This window comes from Drosophila subobscura, chromosome A (assembly GCF_008121235.1).
Source record: "Drosophila subobscura isolate 14011-0131.10 chromosome A, UCBerk_Dsub_1.0, whole genome shotgun sequence".
Classification (NCBI taxonomy): domain Eukaryota; kingdom Metazoa; phylum Arthropoda; class Insecta; order Diptera; family Drosophilidae; genus Drosophila; species Drosophila subobscura.
In genome coordinates, this window is record NC_048530.1 from 18,599,887 (window position 1) to 18,621,443 (window position 21,557).

General features: G+C 46.8%; 1 protein-coding gene across 8 annotated transcripts in view; it reads right to left on the reverse strand.

The window, feature by feature from the left end:
• The window catches only part of LOC117903366 (protein sidekick), an 82,738-nt gene that overhangs the window by 16,411 nt on the left and 44,770 nt on the right, over nucleotides 1-21,557 (reverse strand). For 4 of the 8 annotated variants that reach the window (XM_034815325.1, XM_034815321.1, XM_034815323.1 and 1 more), the window contains exons 3-7: nucleotides 17,281-17,451; nucleotides 7,242-7,418; nucleotides 4,746-5,499; nucleotides 4,560-4,687; nucleotides 4,158-4,352 (exon numbers count right to left, since the gene is read on the reverse strand). In XM_034815325.1, the coding sequence (XP_034671216.1) occupies nucleotides 4,158-4,352; nucleotides 4,560-4,687; nucleotides 4,746-5,499; nucleotides 7,242-7,418; nucleotides 17,281-17,451 (1,425 nt within the window). The remainder of the gene's footprint in view (nucleotides 1-4,157; nucleotides 4,353-4,559; nucleotides 4,688-4,745; nucleotides 5,500-7,241; nucleotides 7,419-17,280; nucleotides 17,452-21,557) is intronic. The other 4 variants (XM_034815329.1, XM_034815328.1, XM_034815327.1 and 1 more) reach the window with 1 other exon arrangement.

A 21,557-nucleotide genomic window follows, 5' to 3' on the forward strand; every position in this document is an offset into this window, starting at 1 on the left:
GTTTTTCGCATTTTAATAAGCATAAAGGGACTTGCCTTTGAGGGCGCCTTTTGCACCGAACATTTCTAGCCAACAATTTTCCACACCATTTTCAGGCGCTAATCGGACCGAATAGGGGCAGAAATGAGGCCCACAGAAGAGAGCTTTGAATGAGTTTCGAACTGCAAGATTGATTTTGGTGAGGGAAGAACTCCTCTCTGCTAGACGGAAGCTCTTTTCTTCCAGCTTGAGCTCTAGTTCCTGGTGCTGTGTCCTGTCTTAAGGCACTCACATCTGGCGTCAGCAGAGGTTTTGCATGCCTCCAGGGGCAGCGCGGCACACTCATCCAGTGTACATGGGCATTGCCATTACCATTTTTGGGGGGCGAACTGGCAGCTATGACCTCGGGTGGCACCTGTTGCTGGCAGTTGGCAGGTGGCAGGTGGCAGCGCGGCTTAAAGCGAATTCCCACAGCGAAATCCGCATTGAGCCGTCAGCCAACGGATGTCCGGCCACGCCTAACGCCCCAAAAGTCAACTAATTACACACAAACACACACAGTGAGATGGTGAGAGGGGGAGAGGTGGGGGGCTGAGTGTGAGAGTGTGAGAGAGGGGGCGGAGTGCCTTAGAAGTGGCAGGAAGCAGCGATTAAAATCACTTTTGCGTTTCGGGAAATTACGAAATTATGTTACTCGAGTTGATGCGGACGAAGGCGCAGGGGCGGAGGGAGAGCCGCCCAGGCAGCCGGAAAATGCACACCGAAAGCAACAACACTGAGGGAAAACTCCGACTGTGGCAGGTGCAACTTTTTTTGGGCGGTGTGCAAATCGGAATGAGAAGACGCAGCAGTTGCAGCGGAGGCAGCCAAGATTTGAGCCAACTTAACGAAAATGAAGTGAAAAGCGGCTGCACTAGAGGCCAGAAAGAAGGGCGAGACGGGGAGAGTGGGGCAGAGAGAGTGAGCGAGAGAGCGCGAAGCAAAACTTTGACAAACATTTGGGGATGGGGATGGGGCAGGGAAGGAGAGCAATTAAAATGTAGCCAGTTTTTGCATCCCCCCGCCGCCACCTCACTTCTCACTTCTTTCACACCCCTTTGCCCCCGCGCGCTCGTTGTGCGCGGAAAGCTGGAAAATAATTTTGCAACTCAACTTCTCCGTTAGCTGCCTCTCCCTCTCTCTCTCTGTCTCTCTCTCGCCCTATCTGTCTAAGTGAAAAGTGCTCCGGCACAAGGATTATCCTTCAAGTAGCCTTCCAAGCGGAAAATGGCAACAAGGGCGCCGGGCCAGGCAGTGCCGGGCAGTGGGTATCAGCGCTACAAATGCTAAACACTTGTGGCCATGGCGAAAGGGGAAGAACCAGCAGCAGAAGGAGGAACAGCAAGTGCTGAGAAGTACCTGGAGATAAATGAAGAAACAAACAATGAAGGAATGAAATTGCAAATGAAATCAAGCGATGGCCAAGTAGCTACACGAAGCGGCTACTCCTCGCAGAGAAGGAAACGCAGAGCAGGAGCAACGCCGAGAAGGCTGCAAGTTAGCTGCCAAAGGTGTTCATAATACGCGTCTGATCCTAATATGGATTATCCCTTTGGAGTGGATGGATATAATTACCCAGCCAGCCGGGCGTAGGCTCCATTCCGAGCCATGAAGTGCATGCAAACAGACAGACAGACAACGAAACAGAAAGAAACTTTTGCCAGCAATAAAACTTATCCCTTGGCATGGAGATTTATAGGCGGAGCAGACTGAAAGCAGAGAATTAGGGACTTGGCTCAGCTAAATGATGGCAAATGGCGGATGGATGCTGCTGGCCGACTCTCATAAAGTGCGTTGGCGCAGACAAACAAATTGACTCGAATTATCCTAGGCAAATAAAATTAAATGAGCCGCAACGATTGGTTCTTGCCATGCGGCAGTGGGCCATGGGCTGGCTGGCTGGCTGGCTGGCTGGCTGGCTTATCTTATCTGCATGGTGGAGCTGAAAGCTGAAAAGTTTTTCAATAAGCCGCCATCGTCGCCGCCGTCGAGGATGACAAAATCCTTAAACTAGTTAAACTCGCATACAATGCAGCGGGCAAACGGACAGAGCAAGGACAGAGGATGAAGCGAGGCTGCAGCATAAGAATAACTCAACAAAATATGCATAGAAATTTAAAATTTACATGAGTGCCTCAACCCAGCTACAGCTACAACTCTCCAACAACTGGCCATCAAAATTTAACTGGAGCAGAGCAGAGCAGAGCAGAGCAGAAACTCTGCTTAAAGTCCCATCAAACGAGCAGGACAGGGAGATGGAAACTTATTCTGGGAGCCCAGCAAAACAATATGTCTCTCCGGTCTTAGATGAAAGCTGGTAGTTGTCCTGCCTCTCCTCCTGCATCATAATTCAAGCAAAACGATTGCTGCAGCAGGAGCCAGGACCCTCAGTTATCTCTCCGTCTGTCTGTCTGCCTGCCGGTCTGTCTGTGTGTCAAATATTTAAAACGTCAGCGGAGTCTGTTGGTTAGGCTCATGAATGAATTAGTCTCTCAAGAGCCGGGCTCCCCTCCCCAAAAAAAAAGGAGAAACACACACAGAAACCAGCATATCTGGCAGACCCTACCATAAGGATGGAATGACAGGACTCCGAGTGTATGTGTGTGTGTGTGTGTGTCAGTCTTAATTTTCGCATTATGAAATTCATTAAAATGCAAAATTGTGCCACAGCCAGAGCCAGTGCGATGGCTGTGCGGCGGCTCGGTGTGACAGTGCGAAGCTCTTTGGCTGTGGGTGGCAGCCCTAAGGCAGCCATTTCTCAAGCACTTAACGGTACTTGGGTGTCACAACAAATGCGCAACAGGCCACCACGGGGCTGGCAGGTTGGCAGCCGGAGCAGGAGGAATGCACTGAATAAGTTCCAGCCAAGTTCCAAATGAGTTTGTCCATTATTATCTGCTGTCACTTAATGGCAATTCATAACATAAAACTATCAAATTGTTATACTACATCTACGATATCTACTTTATATATATTTGATATTTATTTAATATTTATTTGGTTTATTTGGCGCAGCGCTGGTCAGCGCTTTTTCAATTTGAATGCAGTCCAGCAGCAGCGAAACGTCACTCAAGCAGCAATAGGCATTGTCATGCACATGCATGCATGTTGTTTTCTTTTCTTAAGTCTCTCTTGCAGCATTTACTACTCGAGCATCAACGCACACTTAAAGCATTTAATTAGTTTAGATTAGTAAAGATTTTCATCTACGTATGTAAAAATGTATGTAAAGTATGTAAATGTGTATGCATTTGCGTAACTTTTTTAGTGCACTGCAAATAATATGTTTGTATGTTTTCTCGTCTATAAAGAAATTGCAATCTGTCCTTTGGATCTACTAAAAAGTTACGCCACTAAAAAAGCAACCAACAATTTTCTATACTTCAATCTGTGCGTTCGTAAACTTTTGGGATGAATGATATTAAAACTCTGCAAGCATGTTAAAAAAGACAAGAGACAGAGAGAGAGAGGGAGAAGGGGAAGGAGCATGAGTTTGATGTCGGAAGGTTGAAGGGGGTTTCGGGTAATCAACTTGAATACAAAATTCGTTTGCGTTTTGACAAATTTTGAGCGGGCAGACAAGTAGATGGAGTAGATGGAGTGAGGGCAAATGAAATTCCCTGCTTTAGCCTCGAGCAAAGTGCCCTTTGGAGCTAAGTAGTAGTGGTAGCTGCAGCTGACTCAAAACAAAGCTTCATCAGCCGAAGGGCGCAAACAAATTAGGAATGGAAAATGTAGCAGAGATGGTTAAAGAGATGGTGAAAAGATGGGTAGAATGGGAGAACTAAAGATAATATTTAAGCTTAGACTTAGTAGAGCCTCAGGCAGACGCAGAGACAGACAGATAGACAGACAGGCAGGAAGCAGGAAGCAGCAGTCAGACAGGCGAAAACCCGAAGAAAACGTACAACAAGATAGGATAATAAACCAACAAATTCCATAACAAAAAAATCAAAATTCTACAAGGCATAAGGCAGGGAAGAGTGGGTGCAAGGAGTGAGTGTTGCATGGTGCATAGTGGGTGTGGCATGCGTGTGCTTAATGTGGGTGCATGAGTGCCTGAGTGTGATTGCGAGTGCGTGCGAGTGCGTGCGATGTGCGATGAGTGTTTTTTGATGCATTTTGCTTAATGCCCATACCAAAGCGAAACTGCTTGCGTCTACCCTGTTGATGGGAGTTGAAGGAGGTGGAGGAACCAGTTCCTGATCCCGTTCCCGTTCCCGATCCCGTGACCGTTCCCGTTCCCGCGACCGTTCCCGCACCACCATGCGAAGCTCTTACTCTTAAGATTCGTGGCTGGGCCAAGCGCTTGATGCGGCTGTTGGCTGCTTCCGCTATATATTTGAATTCATGGTTAATCGAAAATGGTTAATGCAAAATGCAGAAAGGAGGCGGGATTAAGGGCATAACGGGCATATGGTAATTATATATACGGGAAAAGAGAGCGTTATAAATATATGCAAAGAGGTGGGCAGGCAGCGTTTAGTCAGTCACGTTTCATTCGCTTGCTTCACGGGGTCCTGGATCCCCTCTTGACTTACTTTTGACGCGCAGCCAGGTGCTGGCTGAATTCTCGCCGGCTTCGTTTTTGGCCAGGCACTGAAACATGGCAGCATCATCCAGGATTAGTTTCTTAATTATCAGCGTATTATCCTCGCCCAGTGAGTATCTGCAAGAGGGATTGATTAGGTGTTGGAAGTTGGGGTCTCCTGGCTGGGCCAACCCACCTGCCACTCTGCACATTCGCATCGACAGACTCGGCATTCCGGAACCACTCCACTTGGGGCGTGGGCTCGCCCACCACATCGCAGGGCAGCTGCACCTGTCCACCAAATTCGCCGAAAGTTTCCGCTCGCATGGGCGTGAAGAAGACGGGCGGCTCGAGGATTTGAACGCGTGCCGAAGCCGTGACCGTGGGATAGCCGCCACTGCGCAGGCGCACCTGGCAGGTGTACTCTCCGGAGTGGGAGCTGTTGGCCTGCAGCAGGGCCAGGGTGCGGTTCCAGGGATCGTTGAGGGTGTGCCGTACGCCGGCAGTGTCCACGGCCAGGCCGTCCTTCAGCCAGATCGTCTCCAGTTCGTGCAGTGGACGGGCATTGGCGATGCACTGCAGCTCGAGGACGCCAGTGCCGGTCTTGACCTTGACATCCTGCGGCCGTACAATAATCTCGGGCGCCACCTCGATATACGGATCCCCGCTGACATTGAGATGAACGAAAGCGCTGATCTCCTCCTTGCCCAGCTGCGTGTTGATCGCTCGCGCCCGATAGCCCTTCCGATCGTTCTCGTCCACGCTCAGTATGATCAGCTGATTGGCCTGGGTGAAGGCGTACTTGATGTCGTAGTTGAGAGACCCGACCGCCGACTGCCACAGCACCGAAGGCGTTGGCACCGACTCAATCGCTGGCATATCGAAAATGGCCGGATGTCCGCTCACAACAGTTAGGCGTCCCTCGGTGATGTTCTCAAAGATTCCCATGTCTAAGCAACAAAAGATATAATTAGATGAGATTAGAGGTCAGGGCTATGCAATGCAAGGAATGAATTTGATGGCAAATCGATTATTTTACGATTTTTAATCGATTTATTTACTGATAATCGCAGCAATCGATAAGTATTAAGTATAACGGTGCCATCTGGCTGCTGCGCATGGAACGTGTAGATCAAAAGTTATCGTATTTTATCGATAATAAGATGCATTCATCGATAGTCCGATTTTGAGTGGTTTCTTGCTCGAAAACTCTAGATTTTGATAACAAATCGATTCATTAATCGAATTGATCGATACCATTAAGATCCCTATCAAATGTATCGATAGTCGATAGACTTGAGTTTCCGAAATATAATCGATTTTACTGCTTGATTTTCGTTTAAATATTTCCACAGTTAGTTCCCATTAGAAATAGCTGCCCAATCCACTGCCCGCCATCCCTTTATTGTTTCCCAGAAGTGAACGTCTGTGAAACCGCCCCCGCCCGACCGACCGAATTGAGTGTTGGTCTGGAGGTGCACTCTGTTGAGGCTTGGAGTCTGTCTCTCTGGAGTTTCTTCCTGTGGTGTCAATCGCTAATTGAATTGAAGGCAAGTCGGCCTGCGGCCAAGGCAGTTTAACCTCGCTCATCATCAGCGCCAGCGTCGGAGTCGAAGTCTTGTGAATCCACAAGACCCACTCCAACACACCCCACTCCACTCTATCCATTTGGCATCTCTGACCTGGTGGCGACCCCACTCTGAGCTTTAAAGGTTATTAGTTCAGTTTAAGCGCACTCCTACAATTAATTAAGTGCTCAAGGCGTTGCTCGACTGCGTCGAGTCAAGCAGTCAAGTCAGTCAATGGGTCCGTGAGTCTGTCAGTGAGAGCCACTCCCAAGAAAACCGCCCGGATGGGCGGCCATCATCATCATCATCGTCATCGCCATCGCCATCATGCTCCTCTCCCTTTGTCCACCAGCCGTAAAGAAGGTCACCAGAGCGAAAGGGGGAGTGCCAGCAGCAGCAGCAGCAGCAGCAGCAACAGTGGAGAGTGCTCGTGGGTCGGTCTCATGCCGAGAGCTCGATTTATTAGGTTCAAGTAGTGGGGTGTAATAAGCACCCGTTCACACACAAACACACACACACACACACACACACACATGGCAGAGCTCAAGTGTCACTCACACTTACTTGTCTAATTGTTCGTTACTTGGCTTCACCCCCAGCATCCCCCATATATCTCTCGCTCTCTCCCTCTCGCTCGTTCTTGATGTAATTAAGTTCGCATTAAAGAAAAATTAGCAGCTAAACATTCATCAAGTGTGTGTGTGTGGTGTGTGTGTGTGTGAGTGTACTCCCCACCTAGGAAAATGTAGCTGGAAAATCGACACTCGCAAGGGTCGATTCATTCTGAAAGCCAATGAAACGGAGTGACGGCATCCAAGGGCTGCTCTCGTCGGCTGGCATGGGGTTGTGTATTCTGAGGGGCATAATTGGTAATTCAAATTCCATTGTTATTACTGGATTGACTTCCTCCTGCGGCTCCTCCTTGGCACGGACTTAATGCCCAAAATGCTTCCATTTTTTGTTCACCTCTCGCCCATTTACATCTCTGTTCTGTGCTCCATGTAATGGATGTCTAATGCGCTTATGTGCTGGCCCTTTGGCTTACCCTTAACAGAATGGACTTGCAAGCAAAAGCACACACACTGCACCCCACTCTTACAGCCTCTCCCTGCCCACACACTTACAGGCCACTACAACGTCGCTCTTCTCGCTGAATATGGATCCGGCATCGTTCTTGGCAATGCACTGATAGCTGCCCGCGTCCTCGCGCCGTGTGCTGTGGAAACGATAGAACTGACTCGATGAGAACTCGCCCACGGGCTGGCCGTCCTTCAGCCAGCGATATGTCGGCTGTGGATAACCTGCAACAAGAGAGAGGGAAATAACATAAATAAATATCATGGAATCAAATCAATTGAACCAAGGGGAGACCCCTTTCCCTTTTTATCCACAATTGCAGCAGCAAATCAAATAGAAACTAACACTCAAAATGTTGCACTAAATTAATTGAAGCTTTAAAGTGAGGTTTGATGTGATTAATCATTGATCAGGCAACACTTTCGCCCATCCCCTCGCTGTTAGAGGAGAGCTCTTTCAACGCCCAACCCCGTACACCCATGCAAAATCCATGGAAATTCCATTCTCGCAAAACTTTCGCAAAAGCGATAAAATAAAATACAAAGAGTGAGAGATGCGGACACGCGGCCAACAGTTGTTGGAGCAACTTCCGTTGTCTATCAGGGGACAGGTTCAGGATGGAGTCCGGAACTGTGTCCGGGAATTGGTAGCGAACGACATCCAATGGATGATGTCGGGTCGTCGTTGTCGTTGCAGTGCGGCAGTCAAGCATTTAAATTAAAGTTGATTTATACGACTCGCCCGCCCATCAGTTTCGTCTGTCCCCTCCCCATCTGGCCGGCTGGACGGAATGTCCATCTCCCTTTTGCGAAATGGAATTGCAATTGGAATGGCTAAACAAAAATTACATGTGAGTGGGCTCTGACCGAACTAAATGAAAGCCTGAATAAAATATGAGATCCACCTAACTGGCCCTGCCCCGTGCTGGACACTCTGTGGACTGGACTGTGCAAATCTCGACTCCACGATGCAACAGGATTCTGCAGCAGAGGTCGCAGCGAGGACAAAACGGGAGCAGCAGACAGATTGGATCATCAAGCCATTTGGGTGGAGGCTGGCTGGCTGGCTGGCTGGCTGGCTGGCTGTGGTGCTGCTTTCAACGCGTTAGCAAGGCTTTAAGCAGGCTCACAAAATGGGTCAAATGAGGGGCTGTACCCCGTTCAATTACAGTAATCCAGCGGGAAACGATAACTGTCGAATGTAGTCGAATATTTTGTATCCTTTCGAGAGATGTTTTAGGTGGGAATTGTTCTACAATTGATGATGGGAGTGGCCCTACCACTTACAGGGTATTTCTCGCCCTGCTCCCCCACCAACCCTCATGGATGGTGGCCCAAAACGTGGCCAATGGCAATGCAATTCTCTTCATTCAGTTTGCAGACAAAATCGAATTGAGCCCGAGTTAGAAGCGAAACTAGAAACTACAGGCCGAGAATAAGAATCAAATGGAAGCAAACTGGAATCAACATCAAGCTGAGAGCAGAGAGCCTGGGCAGAAGGGCAGTCGGGCAGCAGGCAGCGGGCAGCGGGCAGAAGGCAGACTGAGACGAAGATGGAGAAGCAGCCAAAAGTTTCCCCAAGTGTTGGCCCAGTAACAGCCGAAAAAAAAAGGAAAAAGCCCCAAGGATAAAAAAAGACGAGCCAAGAGCACAGGGAAGCTGCACAACAGCACAAAAAAAAGAGAGAAAAAAAGTGGCCCCAAAAAGAAAAAGAAGCAAAAAAAAAAACGGACCAAAAGGCAAAAGTCTATTTGAGCATTTTGGGCAATGACGCTGCTATAAAATTACAATTTGGGGAATTGTAAGGCAAATACAGACACACACACACACACACAGGCACACACACACACATTACACATGAGAGTGCCGTTAGTCAACAGCAAGCAGCAGGCAAAGTGTAAGAGAGAAGAGAAGAGAAGCAGCAGACGGGGAAACAAACATTCTCCAGCGAAATGTGTCAGCGCTAAATCGAAGCGAAAGTCCAATAAGCAGAGACGAAGACGAAGGAGGGAGGAGGTGGCGTAGGGAGAGGTATGCACATAACAGAAGATCCTACCTATTAGGAGAATACCCCGTAATTGGTGGTTGACAGGCTGAAGTTGTGGAATTCAACTGGCTGCTTGGATCTGTTCTTAAGCTCAAAAGTTCTTTATGTAAAATGTAAATTGATGCATGAACTTATGTATTTATGTACGTAAGATACATATCTATCTAGTAGCATCAACGTTTGTATTTTGAATTATTTATATGCATTTTTAAAGCTTTGTTTCTTTGGCTATAGGTGGAGATTATTACTTATCACTCATCTTAGTCTGTAATTTTATATAAAAACTAACTAAAAGGTTATCAAAAAGTGCAAGAAAATAAACTCTGTTGCAAATGAAACTCTAAAGATCACTAAGCATGAAAATGTATACTAAAATATTTATTTCGTTAGTAGAAATTGTAAATATGGAAATTGTTTCCACTAAAATTTGCACATAAATATGAAATTATTCGATTTAAATCGCAATTAAATATACAAGTTTCCACTCATCATTGTGTAATAAATATACCCCTTCTGCAACACGATTGCTGGGTACTCAAGCAAAAGGGCAGAAAGAGCAGAAGGAGCAGAAGCTGAACGGACTCTATGGCACCACCAACATCCACACACAGACCTACAGACATCCCTGCATACATATAGGCAAACACACATGTGTGTGTGTGTGTGTGTGTTTGTGTATGTGTAATGAGTTTTTAATAACTAAACTGACAAAAATCCTTTAAGCCAAAGCCATACAAAGTCACTGTCACTCCAAAAGGAGCAGCAAATGCAAAGGAAAAACCCAAAAGAAAAGGAAAGAAGGAACAAAAAAACAACGAAAAACCCAAGGAAGGAAAACGAGTACGAACGCACCCAAGGAAAAGGGAAACGCAGAGAAGAAATTTACATTCTCTTGGGAAGCGGCCAAAGTCAATCAGATAGTGTGTCAGGCGAGGGAGGGGTGGGGCAGGGGTGGCAGGGGAGGCAGAGGGAAGTGCCCGCTTCTTTAAGCAAAATGAAACCCAAACTGGAATTGACAAAGAACAGAATTTCGAGCTAAATATTCCATTTCCTATTCCTGCTGGTTTTCCCCATACCCCCAGTCAGACATCTGACGCGACAGGGGGATCTGTCCCCCCGCCCCACGTCACTGCCTCGCCCTAAAAGTTTAAGCAAATTTCGTTGATTCGCTTATCAATGTAGCCGGGGAATGTTATCAAGTGGCTCAATTCAATCATTCTGAAGATTTTATCCACTTTGCAGCCATTCAATTCACAGGAACCGAGTACACATTGCACGTACACCCCCGCACACCATGCACACCCCGCGCGAATCCTTTTTCTCTGCCCTGTAAAGTATGCTATGAAATTGTTCATCTCGCAACAAGTCCTTGTTTTGTGGGCTGTGGTTTTTGTCAGCAGCCAAAAGCCACTCACTCAATCAGCCGCGCAGCCAGCCAGACATCCAGTGAGACAGTGCGACAGTCAATCGGTTAGTCAATCAATCAATCAATCAGTCAGTCAAGCAACACCAACTGCATATAAATAAATTCAATAAACAGGCAAGGCAGTGCTACAAATTGCATTTTGCACTCATCGCACCAGGCAATGTCCCTGGATCTGGGGGATCGGGGGGAACTGGGGGATCTGGGGGATCTGGGATGTGGATGCGCATCTTGATGTGGCCCTTTTGGGGGCACGCATTGCGGAAATTGTTTGAGTTGTGGCTAGAGCATAGCCATCGATTGCATCTAACCGCTAGGCGAAATCAATTGCATTTACACAGAACCAGAGCAGAGCAGAGCAGAGCAGAGCAGAGACAGCGTCGGAGACAGAGACACACACAGTCGAGGCAGAAGGGAAAATGAGAACAGAAACAGGAACAGGAACCGACCCAGACCTGGCTCTCAACCTCCTTAGCCCAGGACCGACGCTATTCATAACTCTGGGGGCTATCAGTGTTTGTCGAGCTCATATATACACACATCAGGACGGGGGCACCACAAGTCCCTCTGCCAATCCGTCAGTCTGTGCGGCTATAGCCGTCTCCGTCTCCGTCTCCGGCTACACTGAATTCCCCCCGCTATCAACCCACACAGTGCGTATACGTTATATTTACAGTCATTTGAACTTCCACGGGGCTTTTCTTTTGCGCAGAAACAAGCGGAAGGAAGAGCGGACTGAGGACTTTGACCTAGTATATGGCTCACGGGCTGAAAGTCTGACATAATCTGGTCATCCGGGTTCCCTCGTGGCTCCCACTCGAAAAGGAATTGATGGAACAGACAGCCAGAGAGGCAAAAGCAGGGGCGTATGAGCTTGAGTGCAATTTCACTGTAATTAAGTTTGTGATTCCGATTTTTATTATGGCTTAAAGCAGCTAATCCTTTCATTCCTGTGCTGTGTGCGGTGCAGACTTTCCTTTTCCTTTCTTTTTCTCCTCAGGAACTTTATGAAATTGCAGCTACATATGTTTTTTTCTTGTTTTCCTCTCTGGAGTTTCGTAGCTGTGATTGTTTTTAATTTTTCATTGGTTTGCCAGCTGTTTGCTAGACATTTGACACATCTTTAATTTTTGGCTAGACTCAGCGAAAAAATGGTAGAGTAAAGAGCAAAAACACTTGGAAACTAAATAAATATTTAATTTAGCTCTAAAATATATTTCTTTTACTTAAGAGCTAATTTTAAATCAATTATTTCCACATTAAGGTTTAAGTTTCAGTGTCAAAAACTTGGCATAAATATTGAAATCAAATTGATTCTCGGTGCCTCTTTCCACTGGGTGTACGAGTGTCCTTTCTATGTTGAATGTCTCAGAGCAATTGCTATTTCTGTTCCCGTCCTGCCGCTGTTGTTGTGGCAGTCATGGCACATGCTCGCTAAATTATGCACAGTGCAATGCGCTGACGCCTTTTGGAGCAGGCCAACAAAACAACCAAAACAGTCAAACAACCAGCAACAACAAGAGGCAAGAACAACCATCGGGCCATCAGGCCATCAGGCCATCAGCCAGGTGCACGCTTATACGGGATTGTTCACTGGGTTGCTGTTGCTGTACTGTTGCCGTTGCAAGTTGCAGGCAACAGCACAACAACACTCTCCCAGCGAAGCGTGGTGCAAAACTTTAAAAGTGCCTAAAAGCCTTTTTTCGCTTTCGTTATTTTTCTTCGCCTTTTTTTGAGTTTGTTTGGGCTCTGCTCTTCTGCTGTTCGTCGTAGTTGTTATGCATTTAACTTTTGTCCCTTTACCATTGTTTACACATTTTGTTAGTCTGCCCTTCGTTTCGCCCCAGCCCCCTGCTCTATTTCTGCTTTGAAACTGTCCACCACACGAGCCTGGCCCAGCATTGGGTTGCTTTGGTCAAGGCAATTTCATTTTTGCTGCCACACGTTGCGGCTTAAGGTGTTCTGGTGGTGTGTGCCGCTCTGCCGGATTGATATTCTTCTTTGAAACAATTTTTGGGCACTCTAATGGAGTGCCAGTGTGCACCAGATTGTAGAATTAAGCGAATTATTATATAGAGGAATATCCGTTTAGATGGAGCCACAAATTCTGCTGGTAAATAATCTCATTGAGAATCACTTTCCCCTGAGAATCTTCAGCATACAAGGGTGTAAATTCCCAAAGGAAAGTAAGGCTTGCCGTTAGCGGATTACTTTCATATGGGATATAGGGAACCATTGGAGCAATCTGTTCATTAGAAGGTTAGGCTTTCGAGTGCACTTCTGATATAAAGCAGATAAGTGAACCAGTGAACTGAAAGTGCAGTAAGAGTCTCTTAATCTTTTGTTTCTCCGTTTTTTTTGTGGTATATTTTTTACACAAATTGTACATTTCTGAATTCCAAAACCATTTAGCCACAGCCTTTCAGCATACTTCAGCATTTGGGCGTAGGCATATAGGCATTTGGTTTATGGAAGAGCTCGCTCCCTCTTCTCCCTCCCTGGCTTTCTGCAGCTGCAGTCGAACCCTCTGTTGGACTCCTCCCCCTTCGATAAGATGCTGCTGGCAAGCGTAAACAAGAGGATTTCAGACAGAGCAAAAGAGAAAACGAAGAAGAAGGCAGCAGCAGCAGCAGCATTGGCATTAAAAGTAAGTAGAAAGCAAAAGGGGAACAACAATAACAGCAATCACAACGAACAGTGGGAGCAAAGGAGAGAAGAGCAGCAGCAGCAAATACTCGAAAGTTCTCAGTACCCTTACAAATTAATCGTTTTCTATTCTATCAATTTTTGATAGGGTTATTAAAGTTGACAAATGGCAACAAATTGAATTGAAATTTCACTTTGAAATGGTACATCCGATTGGGTACCTTTGGATGCTAAATAATACGTACACAGTGTACCACATGTATCTGAATAATTCACAAAAGACAGAGATAATATTTCGTAAATTATTTTGATCTGTTCACCATTGCTGTAGGATCTGCTGCCCCACACTCCACGCGATGCCAATCCCTAATAGATCGAAAATGATATATTTTTTTGTTATTTGCATTAATCCGTGATACCCTCTGGTAGGGTATCCATACACATATAGTACAAAAAACTGCGACAAAAAGCTGGCACCACCAAAAACAATAGTTTGCAATTTTTCAGCTTTTTTTCTTACTTCCTCGCCCCTTGTCAGGGCTCCTTTCAGCACTTCCCTTTCCCTTTTCGGCATCTTCTACTCTTTTCTTTCCACTTTCTGTTGTTTGTCAGGAAAGTGAGGAAGGAGAAGGGAAACAGAAAACGCAGAAGGAGAGGGCACAAGCAGCTGAAGATGCAGTAGAAGGTTCGAAGGAGGCTGCGGACTGAGGGCTCAAGGAGGAGAATTGCTGTAAGTAACCACGCACGCGACTGCCGACTGTGTCTCCAAGCCAACTCTTTGCAGCATCTCCCCCCCACCAGCCTCCTCCATGACCAAGCACTTTTACCACTCACACCCCGCAGCCAGGGGTATATCCTCACTTTTTTAATCTAGCTGAATCTTTGATTGGAAATGCCTCTGGCATCGGTTAAAAGCCTATGAAGAAAATGGCAAGAAAGTTGATTACTCGGGCGTTTAGCTGCATTAATTTCCCATAAACGAAAGGACAAAATAGTTTGAACAAGAGCCACGAAACAGCTATGAAAGTTTCAAGAATTTAGGCAAAATTTGTAAAATTATTCGAAGAACTAAAAAATATTGTCTGTTGTCTGTGGCTTGATATTCCATCCAAACTGTGTCACTGTGCCATGGGATATGGCAGATCTCAGCGTTGACCTCCACTACGGCTACTGGATATCTTTCTGGTCGAGATTTCCTCTTTTCATTCCCTCTGCGAATGCTGCTGCCATCTCTCCTTTCATTTCTTATGTTGCCTGGTGCATTTGCCGCTGAAAACAGCTTTGGCGGCTTTTGTTCTTGTTATTGTTGTTGTTGTTGTTGTTCTTGTTCTTGTTGCCTTATATAAAGAGTCTTTGTTGCAAGTGAATGCGCTACATTTGCGCGAAGCAACAACAGAAAAAAACAGCCGACTGCTCCCGTCCCTTCATCTGACTCACTCACTCTAATGCTGCCACATCACATCGCATTTCATTTTGTTGGCCAGAAAACAATTCCTTCCACACACACACACGCACACACACACATTTTGCTTAGCTTTTGTGCCGCTTGGTGGCTGCTGGTGGGGCATATTCGTTGGGCGGTGGCTAGCAGACTCCAATCATCCATTCAGATCTCAAAATGTTACCTAAACTTCGGTTTTGTGTGTGTGGGAATGCACTTGGAGTGAGTTTTTGGCAGCCACTGTGCACAGGGGCAGAAAGTAGCTGAAAAACTGAAGACAGCCTCTGTCTAATGGCTGCTCGTACAGGGTATTGGCATAGTGTTCCCCCCCATTGCTCGCTCACTCTTTTTTCTTATTCTTGTTTGGTTTTCATGATTGTCGCGAAGGAAACGTTTGCCAGCGGAGACAGAGTGTGCGGGGAAACTCGTTTTCACTTGAGAATCCATCGGCAAAACTAGGCGAAAAAAACATGCAGCAGCAGCAGCGGCGGACCTAAAACACTAAAAAGGAAAAGGGGGAAAACAAGAGAAAGAGAAAGAGAAAGAGAAAGACTTCCCCATATAGACAGCCGCTGCTGTTAGTCACCTGCTGTTCCCTGCTCCAACGCATCCTATCCAATTCCTATCTCCACAGCTTCTGCCTCTCAAGCGCTGGCTCTCCGGGTGTGTGTTGACAGCTAAAACCGCCAAAGTGACTGCAAACGCGAACGTCAACGCTTGTTGCGGCATGTGTGACAACGCCAACAGAAGCAACAACCACTGCGAGAACGACTGCCATCAACAACAACAACATCTACATCATCATCATCTTCATCATCATCATGATGTATGAACACCAAAGAGCAGCTTAAGAGATTCCCAGTTGTTTGCTTTTTTTGTGCCATTCTATGCCACGTTTGGCATACCCTTTCCGAGGGTATAAGGAAGGGATCTTAACGGTTCGATGTCTAGCTCCCCAGAATGCAAAATATAAGACTTACTTCTCGGTGTCCCAGAACCAAATATTCCTTGCACCTGTGGCACATAGAAGTGTATCCAAAGCTTCGACTTTGGGGCGTTTCAATTCATCTTTTTCGTCTGTTGTAGCTGCAGCTTGCCGCTTGCCGCTTATGCAAAGTGTATGGCTCTAGGGTGACATTCCATAGATCCCCCCTGCCACACACTCGTAGAAAGCACACAGGACACAAAGAGCCCTGTAAAGTATTCGTGTGTGGCAGATTGAATTGCTCAAATGTGCATCAAAACGCTCGCGCGACGGCACACACCGCAGAAGCCAACGGGCATCCAAGTCGAATCTGAATCTTGGCACAACTGACAACGGTGGGTGAACGTCTGCACTTTGCTCTGGGAACAAGCTGGACACATGGACACATTTGAAGGTAATCTCAAACGAGTTATTTATGGAAAACGAAGAGCGTCTGCAGCCTTAAATCAGCCATGTTTGGGGTTTACTTCTACCGGAATGTTAACCGGAAAAATACCAACAAATAAATGCAGATACGATTACCTTTGGCTGTAATTTGCCATCTTAAATAAGATACGCCACGCAGCAGGCACCCAAGTGGCCGAGAGAGGCGTTCCCGAGTACATATTTCACGACTAATTTTTGCGAGTCTGCTGGCCATAAAATACTGCAGGCTTCGTGGCCTTCAAAGGGGAGTGTGGGGGTGGCAGACAGGAAGCGTGGCGAGTCGGGGGAGGGTGCTGGGTGGGGGTGCGGGGTGCGCAGTAAACAGCAGAGGCCGAAGGCTATGGTTAGAATGAAGTTCATAACATTTCATTTTTTTCGTGGAACACACAGAGTGTGGGTATGGGTTCCCATTGTACACACAGACACACACACACACACACACACACACAATATGAAACCGATACTCGAAACTGTCAAATGCAGGACAAGGACGTGAACGAGAACGAAGCCCAAGAGAGAGGCCAGACCAGGAGGAAACATTACGTGTACCTGGAGTGCGGTGCGGCCATTGTCCAAGCTCTTGCCAGAGCTGCCCTGGCAACGGCAACGGCAACGGCAACGGCAACGCCCTTAAGCGCTCAAAGGATTACACGAGCGGCCGCTTGGGAGCGGGACTCGAAACTCTGGACACGGGACACGGCTCGGACACACGCCCCAGCTGTGTGTGGGGAGGGAAACCTCATAAAAGTTATTGTTTTTCTACTTCATTATCTTTCAAAAGCGAGAGCGCACCCGGCGCCGTTCCACGAAGGAAAGAAAAAGTGTTTTCGTTTATGGTTTCATTTTACACCCCCCAGACCCAGACCCAGACCCAGACCCACTTGCAGACTCAAACCCAGACCCCGCGTCCAAGTCCGAGTCCGAGTCGAAGTCGAAGTTGAAGTCACAGAGACCCAAACTCCGAATCCGGGGGATCCCCCGTCATTCGGCTTAGCTGTCAGGGCGCTTGGAGGGACAAGTGTTATGTTTAGCAAGGAAAAAGGACTCCACAGCAGCAGCTGGGAGGTGGAAGGTGGAAGGCAGAAGGCAGAAGGCAGAAAGAAACAAAAAAGAACTTACCCAAAGCATGGCATTGTAGGATCTTGGTGCTGCCCTCGCTCACAATCGACCCCGATGACGATGGGTGCGTGGTGAAACGTGGCGCCTGAAGTTGTTGTTGCTGTTGTTGCTGTTGTTGTGGTTGCTGCTGCTGGACCTGGACCAGCTGCTGTTGCTGCTGCGGATTGGCATCTGGAATGAAAAAGATGCAGAGAGAGAGAGAGAGAGAGAGAGGGGGGTTAGGTTGATGGACACTTTTAGTTTAAGTTGTCAATGTTGGTGGGGGGCTCAAGGCATTTGAGGAATTTGTTAAACTTAGGTCTAAGTAATTCTTGTTATGACTTTGCCCACCGCGCGCCTGTCCAGCGGGTGACAATTTCAGGCAAAGTTTAGGCAGAGGCAAGGTATTTGGTTCAGATCAAAAGAATGCTTTTAATCATTAAAAACACGCGGGGCAGAAATGGAAACACAATCCCCAAATGATCTCCCAGAAATTGTAAAAAAAAAACCAAAACAAAATACATGCCGTGTAAATAACAAGTAACGCCCATAAGCTGTGTACATTCATGCGAAAGTCAAACAAGCCATTAAGTCCCGCTGCATATTGGCGATAAAATAACCAAAGGGGATTTCACTTTCGTAGGTAATTCCCATACAGATCCCACAATCCCACCCATAGAGTTGCATATTTTGAAAGTAAATATCTTTACGTATACTTTACGGACCAATTGCGGAGGAGGGACACTAGATTTGGTAACGGCTTTTGGCTTAAATCCGAGAGGCTTATAGATGGAAATATTTGATTTATGTATACCCGAGGCTGGTACCCACTTTGGAAACCTGAAACTGTTCTCCAACGAGGGCAGTACTCGAACAGAGATCGATGGCAGTTGCATTTTACATTTTACATTTTACATTTCACATTTTACGTTTCCTATTTTTGATTTTGGTTCTTTTTTTGTTGTTTGGGGTTCATTGATGGTTTCTGTTCCTGTTTTCTGGACAAAGTAAATTTGGTTAGCGGAACAACAGCAAAACGGTGTGGCAGGACAGGGCCACCGTGAAATGCAACCTTATTGAAGAACGTGGCCAAAAAATAACAATTGCTCTGCATATTATTTCATTTGCGTAAAAAATATCTCATGTCATGTATGAATGTGTGCGAGTATTTTATTCGTGTACCTGTTTTCATTTTGTTTGAATTTTTATTTAATTTTCAGACTCAAATCGAACCAGAAACTGAAACCGAACAGCTCCTCTCTCTGAAAAATTAAACAACAGACAGGGGGGCATCCCCTGACTTATAACTGAATATTCAATACCCTTTTCCATCAGTAGTTTACCAGCGAACCTCGAGCAATTCTCGGGGACTCTCTTTGCAGAATTCGCTTGTGCACGGGAAAAACTTTACAAGTTTAATTTAAATTCCTAAACTGGTTCCCATGGTGCACGTAACCTTATAGAGTAGGTGCCAGAAAATAGCCAGAATTCGGCTGCCCCTGCCACACTAGCATTACAAACATTTGGGCACCCGTTTGTGGGATTATAAATTCGCTTTGCCGAACAATATTTTATACTTTTTGGCCACCAAGGACAGACACCAAGGGGACTGGCATGGTCCGGGAATATAGTAGTGGCAGAGTAAATTATTTTTATAAAATATTCGATTCAAGTCTGCACAGACACACAGATACAGATACTACACAGATACAGATACAGATACAGATACAGATACAGATACAGGTGCAGATGTGGTGTAACATTGACAATTATCAAAGGAGCGACAATTTGCATTCATTGCCAGCGGACAAATGTGCCTTAAATCGTGATGGAAATTGCCAAATTATGCAGGATATTTACTAGATAAAAACGTTTATGTATTCATACTAGATTCAGGATAAGGGAAAACGTTCAGCTGTGCCACAGCTTGTGCTGCAGTTTTATCTTTAAAGCAAACAAAAACTGAACCTGCCGTTTCCCTTCCATCTAAGTCCTGGTTGCTTGGGAACATTTTCCATTTATATTCCCATACCAAGTCATAATCCCAATCCCATTCCGATTCCCTTTTCCGATTGTTGATCTTGTGCCTGTTAAATGTGCATTTTGGGAGTAGATTGTCGGCCACTGAATGGGCTGCCCCATTCATTAGTGCATGCCTCAATGGAGGTATGCTGCGTCCTGCCTGTTGGATATTGGCAGTTGGCTGTTCGTTGTTGTTCCTGCTCTTTGAGCCGTTGTTTTGGTTTCAGTTCAAGCCAATGGCGCCTACAGCCGTAGGCAGCCACCGGAGGCGTTGTTGCCATGATGACCGGCCGTCCATCCATCCATCCATTCATCTATTCATTCAGGCAACCACCCATCCATCCATCCATCCATTGGTTTGGCAGGTGACCCACTCACACTCGCACTGGGAAGCCTCCCTGGCACCTAGCTCCCTGCTTCCCAGTGTCCTGTCCAACCGTCAAACAAAGCAGGCGTTAAATTGCCAGCACGAAATTCAGGGGAATGTTGGCTGTTGGCTGTTGGCTGTTGGCTGCTGCTGGCTGGCACGCTCTTGTCAGCGATGTTTGCTGCTGCTGCTGCTGCTCTTGGTTTCATTTGCTTTGCTCTGGTCTCTGGGGTTTCTGCGGTTGATTTTCTGCGCATGCGCAGCGACCGCGTACTGCATGGCTTCAGCAACGGCTTCCCATCCATCCATACGGGGCGGGGCGGTGGGGGGACATTTGATATGCTATGACACTTACAGGTCTGACAACCTTGTTGCTGCCTCAACTGCAACACAGCGCCCCAGTCCCTGTCGCTGTCGCTGTCCCCTTGCAAGGCTGATGCTGCCACGACTACCTCTACCTCTACCTCTACCTCTGCTGCTGTGGCTGCTGCTGCTGCTGCTGCTGCTGTTTTTAGTGATGCGCTCAATTTGCAACACGCACTCAAGTGCTGCAGGCCACTGACGACAGACAGGAAACTGTGTCAGCCTTAGTCTCATGCCGCATGCTGCATGCCGCATGCCTCATGCCTCATACCTCATTTCTCATTCCTTAGTGAAACCCTCTCTCCGGCAGCCCACGACACTTGTCCCCAGCATATTGGGCTGGGCTTTTGTTGCATGAATTTGTTTGCCCAATGCCTGCGCCTAGCCCCTACCTCTCTGCCGCTGCCGCTGCCGCTGCAGCTGCCTCTCCCTACTTTCATTCTCTGGCAGACAGGACATGAAACCCCGGGCAGGCGGATTCCCAAGTAACTTCCTCATGAGGCATCTCAAGTTAATGATAAAACAGGCGAACACACACACACACGGACCCCTGCTGCGAGTGTGAAATGGGATAGTGATAGCATCGACCTGCCTGGCCTGCCCGTGCTCTGGCCTGCTCCTTTCAAGTGGCTGATGCTGCAGGAGCGGGAGCAGAGGCTGCAGCGGGCGACCAGAATTCCTGGGTGGGCCCGCGCAGCAAAGGATACGATGTGCCCACATAATAAGGGCCCATAGCTAATGTTCCAGTTACACTCTGGACTCGAGTGGGCTACCAGTGAGATTTAGTGTAAGTTTCAGATACAGATCGGGACTTCATGTAGCCACTACATACATAAATGTTTCTCCAGTTATTCGAATAAAGTTAACTCAAAGAGAAAAACCTCTCAAGATCTTGCAGCTGCAATTTCTATTTCGATCTTCTGTTGGATCTGTTGGTTGGAAGCTAAAAGTATCTGGCAAATGCCAAGCGCTATAACTCCGCCATGGATCAAGTTATATTCCACTAACTTATTGCCAGAGTGCCCGCCTCGTTTGTTTGGCTGTCAATCAATCCCACTGCAGGCCACACACAAACACAGTGCTCTCCCCCCACTGGCAAGCCCCTGTCAAACCCCCCAACATCTGCATTCAAGTTTCGAGAGTCTCTCAACTAATTTTCATGTTGTCTGCACGACGAGCACGGCACATCAATCAAACTTTAACCCGCACAAACAATTCAAACTTGATTTCTTCGCTTTAGATATGCTCTCTCCACGTCTCCCACTCCCTGCCCTGTCTCCCCCTCTGTCTCTCTCTCTCTTTTGGGTCTACTCTTTAACCCATAATGCAGCGCTAGCAAATACTTTGCTCAAGTTAAAAATCAACGAAAATACAAGTAGTAGAAAAGTGTTGGCTTGTGCCTGACAGTTTTTTTTTAATGCAGATTCTAAGTATCGTTGAGGCAACGACTGATGACTGCAATCAATAAATTACCCAAATTAATAATGATATTTCTGTGCACTCGAACATTAAAGCCTACAAAGAGATCAACAAAATATTGTATTGT